This window comes from Pieris rapae, chromosome 1 (assembly GCF_905147795.1).
Source record: "Pieris rapae chromosome 1, ilPieRapa1.1, whole genome shotgun sequence".
Taxonomy (NCBI): Eukaryota; Metazoa; Arthropoda; class Insecta; order Lepidoptera; family Pieridae; genus Pieris; species Pieris rapae.
Window position 1 is genome coordinate 12,666,604 of NC_059509.1, and position 18,753 is coordinate 12,685,356.

General features: G+C 34.4%; 1 protein-coding gene across 4 annotated transcripts; it reads left to right on the plus strand.

The window, feature by feature from the left end:
* The first annotated feature begins 941 nt into the window (after positions 1-941).
* LOC110997505 (venom carboxylesterase-6) lies at positions 942-18,577 on the plus strand. 4 transcript variants are annotated; one of them, XM_022265690.2, is made up of 11 exons: positions 942-1,134; positions 2,894-3,144; positions 4,725-4,963; positions 5,276-5,470; positions 6,007-6,202; positions 6,283-6,417; positions 6,565-6,700; positions 8,369-8,602; positions 16,918-17,093; positions 17,442-17,722; positions 18,085-18,577. In XM_022265690.2, exons 2-11 carry the CDS (start codon positions 3,019-3,021, stop codon positions 18,263-18,265), a joined length of 1,899 nt encoding a protein of 632 aa, XP_022121382.2. In that variant the 5' UTR covers positions 942-1,134; positions 2,894-3,018; the 3' UTR covers positions 18,266-18,577. The 4 variants fall into 4 exon arrangements, with proteins under 4 accessions (XP_022121382.2, XP_022121381.2, XP_022121383.2 ...); XM_022265689.2 differs by having other exon boundaries at positions 942-1,130; XM_022265691.2 differs by having other exon boundaries at positions 942-1,130; positions 2,897-3,144.
* Positions 18,578-18,753: the final 176 nt, after the last annotated feature.

Here is an 18,753-nt window from a genome sequence, read left to right on the forward strand (position 1 = left end):
TCATACATATTAAGTTTTCGATTTTCTACAAACGTCTGTTAAGGCATCTTGACTAAACCCCCCAATTACAAAAAGCGCCTTGAATTCACTAAAATAGGGCTAGAAGGGTCAGTCGTTTTTCAATTGCTGAGCGATAGGCATGACCAAGATTTTTGTGTCGTAAAATTTTTGTTGCTGCCGAATTTTTTAACCCATTTTTAAAGGAGGGGAATTTTTTTGACTCTTTCGCCGTGGCTTTGCGACGCCGTAGGGAATGTGGGCCTGACACTCCAAGCAATCCCTCGTGCTCTTCAGCGATCGTCCTTTCGGCCTCTTTAGCTTGCCGTATCTATTACCAAACTGCTAGGCTGATGCCGATAACCTGTATAAAAGAGATACATGGTATGGATGCCATCGCCTCGCAAAGGTTGGCGATGGTGTGTTTAAATTTGTATGCCCCGCCACCAAACAATGACTTTGATCAGAAGAAGGAGCTTTTTGCTGTTACGTAAAATTTGTTTTTTCTGTCCAGCACGGTAAGATATATTTTAAAGCACACTTAAAATATCTTCTATAGTTTTTTGGACATAATCTCTGTCAGCTTCCAAGATTCTTTACCGTAGAGCAGCACAAAGTTTAAATTGTGCAATGTTACGTCCTGCTAATAATTAATAGTTAGGCGCTGGTCACAAAGGGCTTTTTAAGTCTTAAGAAGGCGTCTGCGCTAGTTTAATTCTAAAGTGGATTTCGATGCCATGGTCACCCTTTTCATCAAATATCAAACACTGTGCCTAAATATAGATTGCAACCGGTTATCGGGATCGTAATGAATTGTAGTTCATGCTAATATTCTTAGCGCAGCCAACCCGGAACCTTTGAGTCGTGAAACATAAAACTGCTGATAAATTATTCGACATATTGAATTGTATTGGATAATAGTCTGGTTTGTGGTGGGTGGCGTTGAGTAACAGCGACCCGTCGCTCGCATGCGGCAGTCAAGTATTCGGCAAGAGACGCGTACACTTGTCGCTTAAACTTTCCAAAATAATCGAAAGAACGAACTTTTCTTGAAATAAACAAGGGTGTTTTTGTGTTTTCTAGAACGTATTTCTATTCGCTGTACCAAGTGTTTACGGGAGTCACGCAGTAACGTAGGTGCCTGTTTATTCACAAATAAATTATGTAATTAGTAATGTGGGTTAAATTCTGTAATTTCTTGCAGATTTTATTTTTAAGTGGTCACAGTACAACTCGTGTTAACTAGTTTTCCAAAACAGAGTATTAATTATTTATAATATTAATACATACACACAATAATCTTTTAATACCGGCTCTTAAATAATTTTAGAAATTAATAAAAAATATAATTGATTTTTGCCGGTAATCTGCTTAACATCTATCTGGTTGAAGGAAAGAAGCTAGATTTTTTCTTGTTTACTATTTTTGTTATATTGTTCGAACCGAGCTACACTTCAACTAGAAATAATAATTGATACGCTGTGAATCGAAGTCAGGACCTTCAGGTTTTAATCTATGTATGCACAAGGCACACGCATGCTTTAAACTAAGTAAACTATTATTTAACGATAATATAATAAATGCTAATGTATATTTTTTTATAAAATAGACATATTTATATTTTTTGTTTTATTTTTAATAATCAATATAATTAATAACTTTTTAAGTTGATCAAAATCAAAGATTTTAACTTTGTTTTATATTTTACTTACTTGTTTATGTACACTCAATTGAGACCCTCAAAAATTTTATTTTCTTAGAGGATCTTATAAACTCAAAAAATGTATGGAAAACTTTTGTCGTAATATTATTAAAAATACATACTTAACATTTATACACTGTTTTTAATAAGGTTACCCGTTACACTTCTGTGAAACGGTATTTAAATCTGTGTCAAGTTTTGTGCAAAACATTATAAATTTTAAGAGGATATGATATAATCTTTCGAATATTTTCATTAATCTGGTAAACAGTTTCACGTTCGCACTAGTTGTACCCAGGCCTTAAGTTTTTTGAAGTTTTATCAGGACGACAGTGATATTTAGAATAATTTCTCTATTTAAAGTAATGAGTCCTCACCGGCCGAATATCGGATGAACTACAGATGCTATGTAAACATTAAGCCATGTGCACAAATGTTAGTGAAAGTGACTTTTGAATTGAGAACGAAGCGCTTTGCTACAGTTCTATAGAGTTCTTTGATTATGTAAACATTATGTTCATACAATGTAGAGCCTAAGAACTTCCTGAACATGAACTGTATATAATATTGGAGTGATCAATTCCACGTTCATTGTAGGTTTATTAAACTTTCTAAAATTTCATCTAAACTGCTATTATACCAGTTGATAAGGTTTCACATTGATCACTTTTCTAACATAACAAATTATTATCATTTATACAAATACTATAATAAATGGACAAAAAGTGCCGTATTTTTCATTTAAATTCTGTTAACAAACTGTTAAAGCGTGTCAAATATCGTTGACTCATAAGGAGGTCCGCTAATATGACTCAAAATATGTGACGAATTACGAAAAAAAATATTATTAATTTTGATTTGATAAAAAACTATCTGACCTTATTATTCTGCTACTGGGTAACATGGGAATAAGTTAGTTTCAATAACAAATAACTGGACCATACATCACAGTCTATATACGAATGTTAGAATATAAATAAATTCCTAAAAAAATACGATGCGTTTCAACACTAATCAAAACCAACCAAAATTCATCAGAATTAATATTAATAATTAAGACGGGGTAAAGCCCCATTAATTCGTTGTCGTAAAAAAAAAAATAATGCATGTTTCAATGAAATGTCGGGACTAAATATGCAATAAGTCCTTATTATCTAAAATCTTCTTATAATATGTATCATTAATTGGTTCTAGAAGTTTCCGTACAACTCACAAGCAGCAGAATACTTTACTTTGAGAGCTGTGCCAAAGAACTTTCAGTAATAAGTGCAATGTGTGATGAACTTTGTACAGATCTGTGTTGAAAATCAGTGATAACAATGCGCGCGCGTTGGTGTTGTGTGATCTTGTGTGCATTCGTGTTTGTGGCAAGAAGTAGGGCCTTGCCACCGGCCGCTCTAGGCGATGTCGTCGCTAACGCTGCCAGCAGCCTTAACTCCATGAAGGTAAATTGTATTAATAGTTATTTTTAGACTTTCTTTATTATTAATTTATTCTAGGACTAGAAATTAATATACCAGCCTAACAATCTCAGCCTCATAAACTTGTTTTTAATGTCGAAACCAAAATGAACATTGTTTGAGGACCGATCTGTTCGGCCAACTCCAAAACTAAGGATTATTTATTTCTATATTTCGTCATTATTCCTTAAAGGAATGGAAAAAATATATGGTGGAGCTGAGTAGTTTATGTATCGATTTCGAAAGATCGATACATGATTTAAATATTATCGCTTCATAGATAAAAACATGGATTTTTCTTGCACTTAGTACAAAAAAATCCTGACTTCTTCACTGTTAATGATATCCAAATAAGGTAGACTTACTTAAGGTTGTAAACTTATATTTAAATAATATATTCTAATATTATGTTGATCATTGTGATATTTTTGTATCTAATATATTATCAAACAAGAGGCCATTTTAATGTAAATTCAATATGGGAACCCAGAATGAGAAGAAGTTATCTTAGTTGATTTTTATTCGATTTTGATTTACCTTTAACTTAACTGTTGACATTTCATTAGTTTTTTTTTATTTACACTTCTTCTTCTCATTCGGTACGCTCTTGCCAGATCGGTCGTGATCGTGTAGTAGAGTAGAAGGCGCAGATGTGATGCGCTTCACGACGCTCCGCCACCGCTTTATTTACACAAAAATCCCTAAATTTTCATGGCAAGGTCACAAAGTTAAATATATAACGAGACCACGTGGAATTGCGATAGAGCCGAGGGCACAGTCCCATAGAGCAATACAATTTATCTGGTTAAGCAATTCGACAATGATAAGCAAGTAATTTGTATACAGTTTAAGGCCTATTCTTTTCACATCTAGTTATGTAACTGGTAATAAAACGTATTTCAGTATAACTGTTTAAGACACTCAACTTATTCGACCACACAATCTCGTAATTTAAAATGAAGCACGTATATATCCATTTATATATTAGAAGGTGTACCTCAAGGGTTTTGGATCTAGTGTAATATTACATAGATCATTATATTAAGAATACTCAGACAATATATTGTGTGCTACTTTCACTTGTTAGTTTACACCTTTTATCTCGGTTAAATTAATACGCAAACGCGGGTAAAAAGCCCTACTTCCCAATGTTCAACAAAGTTGTCTACAACACTAATCACAAGTATTTTGCAGTAATATATGGATTGTACCATTATTATTGCATTATTGTATTTACAGATGGCTAGAAATATAAAGATTAATAACTGCATAAGGTACGGTGAAATAATTAAGACGGCAACAGCTCGGTCATAATAATTGAAATAGTTACATATTTCAATGTAAATATTTGACCTTGTTATACTTAACAATAAACTTAATTATTTTTATGTGAATATATAATACTATTTAAATTCATGGACCAGTTGAATTAAATTACATTTTAGTCATGACTGAATTGTCTATTTTATTTTAACTTATACATAAACAACAGTGTCATTGTAGATTACAATAAATGAGTCTTTTGCTTGGATTTTGTATTTATTAAGACATCGTATCGCGCATAGGTAACAGGTGCATGGAGACGCCTCTCTAGTACAGTGAGCGAATCGGAAGGTCTTAAGCATGCTCTGCGAAGGTTGCAGAATGTGCCCCAGAGAGCAGTGCGACTGGTCCATGCTTTAGTCGATCGCATGCGGGTGGGTGGCGGCCCTTTGGTCACCACACGTCTTGGAGCTTTGCGTGGACGCAGAGTAGTGGCCAGAAGCACTCCGCAAGCACCCTATTATAGTTTCAAAGGAATCAGGTACTTTTTAATCTTCTTTCTGTCATGGATAGAAGGGCAACTTTTAATATTGGATGCGTAACTATATAATTACTTAAATACCATTCCTAATATATTATAATTCACATACAAGCCTAAAGTGACCTTTAAGAATTGGAAACCTCTAAATTAACAACTCTCCACCTTGATATTTAACAGATTTTGCAATATAAGTCTTACTCATCCGACATCAATTGTACTATTTAAAAACCTATGATTGTCAAAAAGTTATATGCTCGCAGTAGATGAAATTTGACATAGAGAGTATTCATCTGATGTGGCTTTACACTATAGATATGCAGAGCCGCCTCGAGGGTCTCTTAGGTTCCGGCCCCCAGCTCCACTGGAGCCCTGGTCAGGAGTCCGCGATGCTTTGGAAGAAGGTTCCGTGTGCCCTCATAGGTTTATGCTCTTCGATACATATAAAGGCGATGAGGACTGCCTTTTTCTAAATGTCTATACACCAGCCCTGCCGGATCTTATGTCCGGGTATGCAATATTAAATATGTATAATATTTTGTTTACTCTCGCTTTATTTAAACTTTATTTACAAAAAAGAAGACATTTTTGCGATATCGAGAAAATCATTATTATTGCAATGCCATTAACGCGTTACTTTAAATTACATATTGTTACGTTGACATGGCACTATGCAACATAATATTGGGAAGGAAGTATAAAGTAATCACTTCCATATGACATTACCGAACGATTCTTACGTAATTTAGTTTCACTTTATGTTTATAACTTGACGAACCTTTGTTGTTACATCATCATACTTTATTGTAACGTTCAAATAGCGCACAGGATGATAACCATATCTTAACTAGTAATTTCACTCTAAGGGCCTGTTTCACAATGTCCGGATAAGTTCCATATAAGCGTTTTTGCGTTTCACGACTTTCGACTTTCGAATAATTTATGTGTTGCATAGCAACATATTTGGCACTTTATCCATACATTGTGAAACAGGCCATAAATGTTGCAATTTCTTAAAAGAATTCAAAGTTAACATATACTTAAAGGTACAATCCTCAACTCCCCGTAATGGTATGGATCCATGGAGGTGCATTTGCAGTGGGCTCAGGAAATGCATTTTTGTATGGACCAGATCACCTCGTCGGTGCTGGAGTGGTGCTAGTCACCCTCAATTACAGGCTCGGAGCCCTTGGATTCTTGAGTTTGGAAAATGAAGAGGTGTCTGGAAATATGGGGTTAAAGGTAGGTATATCACTCGGGATGGAATGGTTAATTTATCAATACCACGTTAGTATGCAAAAACATATTTTTTTTACGTACAGGATCAAGTAATGGCCCTTAAGTGGGTACAAGACAACATTGAATTCTTCGGAGGTGATCCCAACAGAGTGACCATATTCGGAGAGTCAGCCGGAGCTGCGTCTGTACATATGCATATGCTCTCTCCAGTGTCTAGGGTAAGTTACATAAGTCATTATCTCATTTATTATGTATTCTGCGAAAATATATAGAACTATGTAGTATCCTTACATAAGCTATAAGGGCTAAACCGCAACATTCAACGTGTGTAGATCTCAATTTCAGTGAGATTCGATTGTTGATAGGGTCTCTTCCATGGAGCGATAGCGCAGAGTGGATCAGCAACATCTCCATGGGCTCTTGCAAAGGAGCCGAAGAATCGCGCCTTTGAATTGGGTCGAGAACTTGGTATTGACACAAACAATACTGCTGAATTGTTAGGTAAGTACAAACATTACTAGAATAAGTACTGACCAATTAGCATCACGATTTTTGCCTTTAAAAATTATGTTATATCGGCCTCCGATACATACTCATATATATTCAAGATTCAAGGTTTGCGTTCACCAGACAATCGGCAAAGTTTATTGGGCAGATTATGTTGGCAACATTTACATTTTGTTTTTGGTGAAGAGACAGAAAACATAAATAAAAATAACTCATAGCCAAAACAGTTAAATTATGACTGTAATAAAATTAATTTAATCGATGTTAAGATAAAGTTACATCATAAAATATAAAACTTAAAATGTTAATGTTTTTCCTATACGGTCCATAAGTGGCACCATGACAAGTCTCCGCTGTGATTATCATAAAATTTTAACATTCGCTTTTATTCTCGTAAACAAGATATTGATTAAAACATTTCGAAAACATTTTTGTGGAAAAGCCTTGTAATTTAAGCTTCTGTTGTCTTACAACAAAAACACTTGCAAAATTATTAATGACCTCATACTCAATATTAAGGGGGGTCAAAACTGACTTAGTTTATAGCTCTGCTTTATAATAATAACAGTAAGCCTTTATCAATTTATCCACATCTTATATATATAATCCTCGTGTGTGTCCATTGTGTTTGTAATTAAACCGTTAAAGTCTGGAAATCAAACAACATCCACTTTCAATTTTTTTTTTGATTAGAGATGGACCACTATCCCAAATGAAAAAAATTAGAAAATTTTTGTGTTTTTAATATTTTATCTTACAACATACAAAGATACTTGCAACCCTTAATTTTCATATACAAAATATACAATTTTCTATTCTTCCACCGTCCAAGTACATTACGAATCAAAGACAAGTGTTGGCGATTGATTTAAGACTAACCTACTTCGTGGCTCATATTTCAAAAAAAACGCATCATTATAGATAACATATTTTATTTACATTGTTTAACAACATACAGCAGAGAAACGAAGACCATTACCGTTTTTAAACTTTCATTTTAATTAATTTTTGCAGTCAATCGCATCTGGATGGAAATCTGTGTCTTGAAAAACAACAACTATATATTTTATAAAACAAGTTTCAGCTAAAATACAATTACGAAGCCAAAAAACATATCTATTGCCTGTGAGTTGAAAAAATTCAATGAGTCATTGTAGGAAACAGATTTCGCTATAAAAACTTACCTACTTATGTTATTTTTTTCACATTGCAAATTACCTACTACGTTGTTTTTTGCTTAACTATAAAAAGTTTACACAAAGAACTTTTAGCAAGACAAGTAAATTATATGTTGTGAATTTTAATAAGGCAATTTATCATCCTTTGCGGTATAAAAAAAATATAAAAACTGGCATTTGAGATGGAAGTTTTTAGACATATTTTATTATTGTGTTAGTTTGTTATTTCGTTTCTAATACTTACATATCCCCTAAAACTTGGACGGATTCTTGAAGTTAGTAGCTATATTATATCCAAATATTCTAAAGTCGACATTTTCACCCTATTTTGTAGAAAAGACTGCATTACTGTTCGTTCTCCAATTACACTTTGAGATTGAATATCAACGATTGGGACAAATTTGTTTCGGAGCGTCAGAACAACTGCAAAAAAATACTTTAACACACGGTTATTTTAAATTATGTAAGTTTTATTTATATTTAGGATACCTTCGTGCCACACCCAGTGAGCTACTAGTGAAAGCTGCTGCGCGGATATTCGGAGTCGTTGGCAAAACTGCTGATCTACAGAGCACTGTTGCTCTGCCTTTCTTGCCCAGTATTGAGCCTGACATACCAGGAGCATTCTTCACGCATGAGCCGAAGACTTATCTCCCAGGCGCTGATGTACCGTTTCTCACCGGATATAACGCACAGGAAGGAATTCTTCTATTACGTCGTAAGTGTATTTATAATTTGAGATTTGTGTAATAAATACACAAATATATGTTTATTTGAAGTCATATCAATTTTTATAATGTCATATAATAAGAACACATAATGTCATAATAATAAGTTAAGTTATTTATATTGGTGTCAAACTTATGGTCTAAACACTCGTCCAATATTTAATCACCTTCCCCTTGAAAGAACTACACGGCAGTGATCTATAACTTGTGGGAAGGTGATTAAATAGTTTAATAGCCATACCTACCCATAGCCGTGTTGGATGCCTCGGTATTTACAGTCCAGTTTCTTTGAACGTTTTGAATAATTTTGGATGCTTTTTTACAGTCATAACTGCTTCAAGAATATATAAACCTGTTGTATAAATAAAAACAAATAAAAATGTTGAATCGTCATTTGCTATGCTATCGATATTACGCCTAATATGGGGACATTATATAAATAATAACCCCATATAAGTAGTATTAGAATTGTGTTTAGAACAAGTTCGTAAATTTCCGTCGGTTATTTTGTAGGTGTCATTTTGTGTTTTAAACTTGTATAAGGTAAAATAACTGCGCATGTCTCCTCTTATATTTTGTTCGATATACTTGTAATCCCACTGTTTTAAATAGTACACCATTAAATAAGATAGAATTTATAAGAAACCGCAAGAGTGCAATTACTCAATGTACAACGACAAGGCCGCTAACGTTCAATCACTAATTTCGGTTAAGGTGTTGGGAAATTAGAACCTCTAGTTCCATTTTATTTCCATTCGTGGAAATTGTGTACATTTATTGGCGGAGACTACGTTAGCTTTAGTAATAAAAATCCGACGTTTCAAATTCTTCGTCATTTAGCTTTAATCCGCCTAAAGGCTGCAGTCACCTATCGGGTTTCGCGGACAAAAATGTTTGGCTGTGGTCAAAGGTCAAAATCTTTTGCGCTTTCCTGCATCCTATGTATAAGTGTTTGCTGGTGTTTTTCCTATGTAATAGGAGGTAAACGGGTAGAAGTCCCACCAAATGTCAAGTGATACCGCCGCCCGTATTCACATTGCTGGAAGGCTCAAAAGTGCGTTGCCGGCATTTCAAGAATTGGTACGCTCTTTTCATGAAGGACCCTAAATGGAATGGGTACGGAAATACTTCAATGGGTTAACGCATTTTATGTTTAAGGGTCTGTTACACAATGTATGGATAAAGTACCAAATAGCTATGCAATATATAAATTATTCGGAAGATAAAAGTTGCAAATAAGAAACTTCGCGTCACATGACGAATAGCGAATCTGTCAGTCGTGAAACGCAAAAATACTGTTTATCCTACCAATAAGTAATAAATAGCTTATTTGGAACTTATCCGGACATGTGAAACCACAGAACATATAAAGGAGGTCCTTTATGAGAGTAGTTTAACGTATGAGACCTCCTTTATATGTTCTGTGTGTGAAACAGACCGTTTGTCTTAGTATGTGGGTAAATGACGGTAAAATAATTATTTTGAGTTGATAGGCAATAAAAAAGAACTTACAAAAGAAAATCTCTAAAACTCATTAAAAGAAAATAAATAAATTCCGGTTTCTTTGGTTTAATTTGAAATAACTATGTTTAAAATTTATTATACTTATATTGTGACTATAGTACATATACATGTATGAATTATTCATTTGGAATTTTTTAAGCTTTATCAGATTAACTTAGGACTTTTTTTGATGGTCAATTTTATTAATGTATTCAACTTCAGTATAATTCCGTATATTTGTTAAACCAGTTGTTTAATGTTAGTCAATCAGATCCGGGTTTAAAAGTCCAGTCAATACGGTTCTTAACTTAATTTATTATAATAAAGAGCGTTTAGCTTTTTAAATACAATAGGTTTTTTATTACCCACTGTCTTAATTGCTCTGTATATATACATAACCTAAAACATAGTCATGCAGTTATGACATCTCAATTCGAATTATATTGTCACAGCCATGTTGCAAGTTTTGTTAGATAACAGATGACCACAGAGAAATTGAAAATGCCCCAAATAATGTACGTTATGTCATACAATTCATGTTTCGTTCACGAGAAACAATATGCATGAAAACATTTTTGTTACTGGTAAAATGTTAGTACTACTAGTTATAGTTAATAACGTTCGTTAAGAAAAACGCGGGAAGCTTCGAATTTGGCGGGCGCGATTTTTGCTTGAATTTTCTGTAAAATAGTATTTTTAAAAATTTAGTGATCAGAATAGTTAAATATTGTATATATTTATAATTTGTATTATTATTTATATTTTTCTTCTTCTTTCTTCGAGTTTTGGTAAGCTTTTCTGAGTTTTATGAACGAGCCTCCGGACCCGGGGGGCACGGCGCCCCCCGCGGTTGCATTTATCACCATTTCGAATGAATCCGGTATGGATTCTGACTGTTCTTTGGCCTCCAAAAGGAAGCTGAAGCGTAGTCACAGACAAAATTTACATAAAGTATGCAAACATTGCAATAAAAGAAAACGCAAAAGTACTACAGAACACTCTAAACCCTCAGACAGTCCTTCCTGTCAATGCACAGATGTATTTGCTGAGACCACTGTGACACCACCAACCAACAATTTGCCTCCATCTAGTCCTTCCACTAATAAGACAACAATGCCTCTTCTTTCCACCGATATATCTTCTAAACCCACCACACAAATTGGTAGAGCTAGTTACGATGCCAATGACCACGGCCCGTTTGTGGTACATGTGCAGAAAGTACAGTCTGCTGATGATGATAGCACAGTTTTACACCCAGTTGTATTCGGGAGATTTTTAAAAAAATTTCTGTTTAAAAATATTGTAGATGGTAGTTTAAAACGTATTGGCAGAAATAAAATGACATTAACTTTTAGTAAATATACAGACGCAAACAGCTTTATAAATTCAAACTGCTTACCAACTAACAACATGAAAGCTTTTATCCCTACTTTCAATATTACAAGGATGGGTTTGGTTAGGGGAGTACCAACGGAATGGTCTCCTGAAGATATTATGGAAAACACTAACATACCCATTGGGTGTGGGGAAATTATAAAAATCAGGCGACTTAATTATAAAATCATGGTCAATAACTCACCTACGTGGAAACCTTCACAAACAGTTGTTTTTACATTTGATGGACAAGTTTTGCCTAAACGGATATTTATGTGTTATAATTCTATGCCGGTTAAATTGTATGTGTATCCCACAATTCAGTGCTTTAATTGTTGCCGCTTTGGGCACACCAAGGTCCAATGCAGGTCAAAGCCCAGGTGTTACAAGTGTGGTCAAGGCCACACTGGAGATACTTGTAATGTAGAGGAAGACCATGGTTCTTGCTGCTTATGCTCTGGGCTGCACTTTGCTTCAAGCAAAAAATGCCCAGAATATGTGAGACAAACAGATATAAAAGTAACAATGGCAGAGAATAGCTTATCTTATATTGAAGCGTCAAAATTACATCCCCCAATTTCGAAATCATTTGCTGATGTTGTATCCTCTTTCCCAAGTAAATCTCTTCCTGGTGGAAATACAGTATTGCCTGGTTCACCACCTCCACGTACAATATCTTATAAAAAAACAGTCTTCACTAAACCCAGAACGCCTCCTCAACACAGTAAAGGTTTCGATCATGTAGCACATGAGTCTCTTGTAAGAGACTACAATATGCCAGAGCCTTCTAATGGATGTGCATTACCATCATCGCCTAATGCAAATTCACAACAGACAATAATAGAGTTAATTACTACATTAATTAAATTACTTTCTCAACCTAATTTATCTATACCGTCCCACGCTGCTAATTTAATTAATTCCTACACTGATAATAATAATGGCCAACATGGACAGGTTAGTTCAATGGAACTGCCGCAGTATTATAAACAAAAAGCATGAAATTATACACATTATAAATAATTTTAATCCTTTTATTTTTTCTTTATCTGAAACCTGGCTAAAGCCAGATCAGGTATTCAAAATCCCTGGTTATTCTTGCTTGAGAGAAGACAGGGCTGATGGGTATGGTGGTGTATGCCTGCTCATCAGAAACTCAAGCATCTTTTCTTCCTTCCCTCTTCCTTCACATAGTAACAGCTTTTCTATCATTACAGCTATTGTTGATGGTATCTGTTTTGTCTCTATATATGTCCCTCACCCCTCCTTGCAAATATTCAATGAAATTAAAAACTTAATTTCAGTTCTCCCTCAGCCTTTCATGATTCTGGGTGATTTCAACTCTCATCATACATCGTGGGGTAGTTCAGTATCTAATAGGTACGGGTATGAATTATTGGATATCTTAGACATGTATAACCTGTGCATTTTAAATACGGGTTCTCCTACTCGCCTTACAAAGCCTGGTGAAGTAATTAGTGCCATTGACCTGTCCATCTGTACTCCCAATTTAGCATCTTCTCTCTCTTGGTCTACTTTGTGTTCATCTTACAATAGTGATCATTATCCCATAATCATTTCATTTCCCTGTAAAAAAAATAGTAATATGTTTATTAAAAAGTCTCGCCTTAAACACAAAATCATAGACTCGAAATGGAGTCAATACAGTTTATTAGTAGAAGAGAAACTGAATAATTGCTCAAAAGATAATGTCACAAATAGTAATTATTTACAAGATGTTTTGTTAGAATCGGCTGATAGTGTTTTTCCTAGGAAAAAGCCGAGTAGTAATAAGTTGTCATCTCCACCATGGTGGGATGAAGAATGTACCACAGCTATTAAAAAACGCAAGGCAGCTGAGCTTAATTATCGCAATGATATGTCTGTGGAAAATTACGAGGTCTTAATGAATGTAATGAAAGAGGTTAAAAAACTATTTAAAAAAAAGAAATCTGAGGGTTGGAGGAAATATTGTAGCTCTTTATCACCTGGAATAAATACTTCTGTCATTTGGCGAAATATCAAAAGATTCAGGTCAGCTATCAATCCTTCTAACCCGTCGTTGCTTCCTATAGAATTAGCTGATCAATTCCTTGATCGCTTGGCTCCTCCTTCTGCTCCAGATCTCATCCACTCTTCTACACAAAATAACTCTGATGTTGTCCCTTCCTCACTAAATCTACCTTTTACGTTATTAGAATTAAAAGGTGTATTAAATTACGTTAAAGACAGTGCTCCTGGGGAAGATGGGATCCCATATTCCTTTTTGTCTCACCTTGGCGAAAATGGATTAAATTACTTTTTAAATTTAATAAATAAAGTTCTATTGACAAATGACATACCGCCATCTTGGCGAAGTCAAATAGTGCTGCCATTTTTAAAACCGTCTAAGATTCGATCTGATATTAAATCATACCGTCCTATAGTCTTGTCATCGGTGATAACAAAAGTTGTTGAACATTTAATTAAAAATCGGCTTGAATGGTATATAGAAAATAATAAATATCTGTCACCAACTCAGTTTGGATTTCGAAAAGGTAAAAGTGTGTGTGACAATTTAGGCATATTAGTCACGGACATCCGTAATGCTTTCTCAAATAAAAAGTCAGTAGTCGCAGCTTTCTTGGATATTAATTCGGCTTATGATAATGTTTTGTTACATATTCTAAAAAGTAAATTAGATAAATTAAAGGTTCCTTATTTTTTAAATAATTTCATTGTAAATCTTCTATCAGAGAGGAAAATTATTTTAGATGTTGGCGGCCCTAACATGCCTAGTAGGCTGGTATGGAAGGGCTTGCCACAAGGGTCTGTGCTGAGTCCTTTATTGTACAATATTTATACACATGACCTAGAAAACTCTATCGGAGATTCAGTTAGTATATTACAATATGCCGATGACTTGGTTATTTATGCCTCTGATAAGTCTGTAAGTAATGCTGAACAACGTATCTCGTCCTCTTTATCTTTCCTAAAATCTTGGATGGATGCAAATGGCCTAGATCTGTCTCCCTCAAAAAGTACCGTCGTACTTTTCACTAAATCCAGAACTCCTCCCTCACCAACTATAAGATATGATTGCGATAATATATTACCCGTCAATAATCAAGTAAAGTTCTTAGGAGTTATACTTGATTCTAAACTAACAGGTCAACCACACTGCGAATTTGTGGTTGGTAAATGTGAGCGACACTTGAATATGCTGAGATGTCTCAGTGGAGTTTGGTGGGGTGCTCACCCGGCCACATTGAGGTTGGTGTATAATGCTGTCATTAGAAGCGTTCTTGATTTTGGGACCTTTTTCTTAGATCCAGGTAATGTAGCAGGCTTTAGAAAACTAGATCTCATACAGTCTAGGGCTTTGAGGATTGTTTCTGGTGCTATGAAATCGAGCCCGGTTAATGCTCTGCAAATAGAATGTTGTGACCCTCCATTAAACTTAAGGCGTCAATATCTGTCAGATAGATTCATTTTTAGAACTGCCCAGTTCCATAATCATCCCCTCATTTCCAAACTGGAATCTCTTTCTCAAAAATTACCCTCTTCACATAAACCTTTACCTTGTCTATTAAAAAGCTTTCTGAAATTTAAACAATTACAAGCCCCAACTCATTCCTTTTATATCCTTCCCCTATTTAGCTCTTCTTATGATTCTCTACTTCTTTCTCCTGAGATATGCTTTTCTATTGGCATTGAAAAATCTGATTTTAATGCCAATGCAAACTTTAATTCCAATGTCAATATGAAATGGCCTAACTGGCATCAAATGTATACAGATGCTTCTAAACACTCCAATGGGTGTGTTGGTGTTGGAGTGTACCACAAACAGTACAACATAGTTCAGAAAATTAAATTACCTCCAGAATCATCGGTCTTTACCGGTGAATGTTTTGGACTACTAAAAGCTCTTGAATATGTGCTGTGTTTCAAACTCAAAAAAACCGTTGTATTTACCGATTCCTTAAGTGCATTACAGAGCTTAGCAAAATTTTCACTTAAACTAAACCCATTCTTTCATGTTATATTTGAATGTAGGAGAAAGCTGTTGCAATGCCAATTACACAACTATTTAGTATCATTTTGTTGGATACCTAGTCACTGTGGTATCTCTGGAAATGTGAAAGCTGACAGTTTGGCTAACAGTGCTACTGTGACCGGTGACGTATACCCGTACAAGAATTTTGGCCATGATCTTGCTGCTTTGCCCGGCATATATCTCCACAAATCGTGGGATATGTGTTGGGAAAAGAACGGCCGAATTAAGGGTCGTTTCTTGTATGCTATACAGTCTTCCGTTCCCAGGAAGCCGTGGTTTGCCAAATTGTCGCTTGGTAAAACTGCCACTTCTACTATAATCCGTATGCGTCTGGGACATAACAGCCTTCCAGTTCATTTGCACAAACTCGGTATCGTAACTAGTACCGCCTGTGAGTGTGGCGAGAGCTATTCTGACTTGAATCATGTTTTCTTTTCTTGTCCTAAGTATGACCATTCTTCCTTATATACTTCTTTAGTTTCTCTGTCCGTTCCCCTTCCTACCAATATTTATTTACTTCTTCGAGATTTAAATCCCCTTGTATATAGTATTATAAGTATGTTTATTGTAAATAATAACATTAAACTATAATTTTGATTTTTTTCCATTATTAATTATTCTGATTTCTTGTAAATTTATGCGCTTTCAATTATTTATGTTATGTCGCGATTGGTTTCCTTAGTTTTTTCATTATGCATAAACTGTAAATAATTAAAACAACGAATTATAAAAATCCCATACTTGACGCTGGCTAATGCACAAACAGTGTTAGAGCCAAAGGGAAAAAAAAAAAAAAAAAAAAAACGTTCGTTAACAGTTTAACGAACAACGGTTCAAGAATATTTATATTCGAATGGGGCGACCGCAGGCTTGTTAAAGAAAGCTACGTATATATTATATTTATTTGAGTTTACAGTTAGTATATCTGGACATCTGACCTCACCAATTTTTAACCTAGAAAGTTTTCTAACAGTACCTTTAAAAAAATATAAATACATTATAGATATGTGTAGATATAAAATTAGCTCATTGGTAAATTATGAGTTATGAAACACGTCGTGGATTACTTCATAAATTTTATAAGAATATAAAGACATAATTATAATTTATACTGTCTGTAACGCAGATATAAAATATGAATGCTATTGACATTTAATTGACTAATATATGTTGAAGGTCCAAATATATTTGAATTTTGAAGATGCAAATATGTTTTTAGTCAGACAAGAAGTATAAGAAGCCAACAACAATCAAAACATAAATAATTTATGATATTCATCAAGTTTCACGATTAGGTTTAAATATATATAATATATAATGATTAAAATACAGGGGGAGACCCTGTACGTACGATTTCTCATTTCCACTAAAATAATTTGATCACATCTTTAGGGCTTCAACGCCACCCCAAGTTACTGAACGAGATAGATAATGAGTTTCAAAGAGTGATACCTCCAGAACTAACAACTGGTGGACCAGAGGCGGTGACGAAAATCGTAAACCAAGTACGAGCCTTTTACTTCCAACAGAGACCAGTTGACATGAGAAACATCGACAGTCTGATTGATGTAAGTACATTCAGGCTAATTAGATATTTTATTTTTGCTTAAAGTCGTGTTATTTTATTTTTCCTCAAGTACACAATCACATTCTGTAGAATATTAGTATAAGTCTTCCTCCTTGTTTCTCCTTGAGCTCCTTTTAAACTTATTAAACCAACTTTGGAGCTCTATTTTATCCTAGAGCTACAATTTACGTACAAATCAGTATTGCTTTCGCAAACGTTATTGCATGAACATAATTAGACGCAAAGCTTTGCGTTGTTCAATGAATTCCTTTTTAATTATATTTTGTAAGAAATTATTTCATTGCTAGGCAAAAGGTACAATATTTTGTAATGCTAAATTTTTACGCAGCTCTTCACCGATATAATGTTCTTACGGCCAGCGTTGGAAACGACGCGTTTCCGAGCCAACACGACAAAGAGCCCGACGTACCTGTACCGCTTTGCGTTTGACGGAGCTTTGGGACTCTTTAAACGAATGTTGGGTATAACCTACCCCGGGGCGTGCCATGGCGATGAGTTAGGCTACCTGTTTTATTTCTCAAGACTCAACTACAGGCTAGATGGCGAATCACCAGAGTTGACTGTTTCTAGAACCATGGTACAAATGTGGGCAAATTTTGCTAAAACTGGGTAAATATTATTTTGTTTAATTTAGAGAATAATTTTTATAACAAATAAATAAATAAGTTCGGTTAATAACTCAAGGTCAAATTATTATTAAACTATATGGTTATGTATGCAAGTTCCAATATTTGTTATATTGGCACCGTAATACTAATAAATTCTAGAGAGTCTTGCGAAATAAATGCGAGCGTCTTTATTTTAGCGTATTAATATCATAAATATTTTAGTCTGATTACGTTATTTAAATTTGTCTAAATAGCAATGTCAAAGTGTTAGAAGCGTTGTTGAAGTAGCTTATATTATATTATTATAATCTTTAAATGTATATTTAATCTATCTACATATTGTATTTGTGTTTTTCTTAACAGAAATCCAACTCCTCCAGTTGACTACGAGTCAATAGTGAACTTCAATTGGCTCCCCGTCAATACCGCGAAACACATTAATTACCTCGATATAACCGAATCTGGGAATTTCACGCAGCGAATTGACCCGGAATCAAACCGGCTACATTTTTGGGACTGGCTTTATGACAATTCTAAACAGTAACGGAATTGGACAAAGTGATTGAACTTGCAGTGATAAAACTTAGTGTTATTTATTAAAGACAATGGAATTGAGTGAATGCGATGCTCATAAGTTAGTATTTACGAATAAAACGGGTGTTTACTGTTTAGTGTTTAAGTAGCGTGGTCGGGTTTTACCGAATTATATCGAATTAAATTGAAACATTAGGGCATAGTATTGTGTGTCGTTGCTTTGTTAAAATTGGTACTGCAATGTAACCAGTTTCGATTGGTTCGATGCCACTTATTACGGCGAAAATTAGTTATAGGTCGAAATAAAAATATAAATAACTTACACGTTATTTCCTTTTCCCCTTGTTAGTTAGTTATTTGATTTACATTGGTTGGTTGGTTACCATAAACTAAACAGGATCTTAGCAAATAACATGTATGTAATTTAAAATACCAACTAGTGTGATAAAATGGTTTACTGTTATTTGATATAAAAAGAAACGCTAAAGAAAGTGATAA

What these genes read in the sequence shown, in the direction of transcription:
- LOC110997505 (XM_022265690.2), top strand. Translation starts at nt 3,019, where the DNA reads ATGCGCGCGCGTTGGTGTTGTGTGATCTTGTGTGCATTCGTGTTTGTG. An exon ending in GCAGCCTTAACTCCATGAAG is followed by an intron (nt 3,145 to 4,724) that starts GTAAATTGTATT and finishes TATCGCGCATAG; the next exon opens with GTAACAGGTGCATGGAGACG. An exon ending in AGGAATTCTTCTATTACGTC is followed by an intron (nt 8,603 to 16,917) that starts GTAAGTGTATTT and finishes TCACATCTTTAG; the next exon opens with GGCTTCAACGCCACCCCAAG.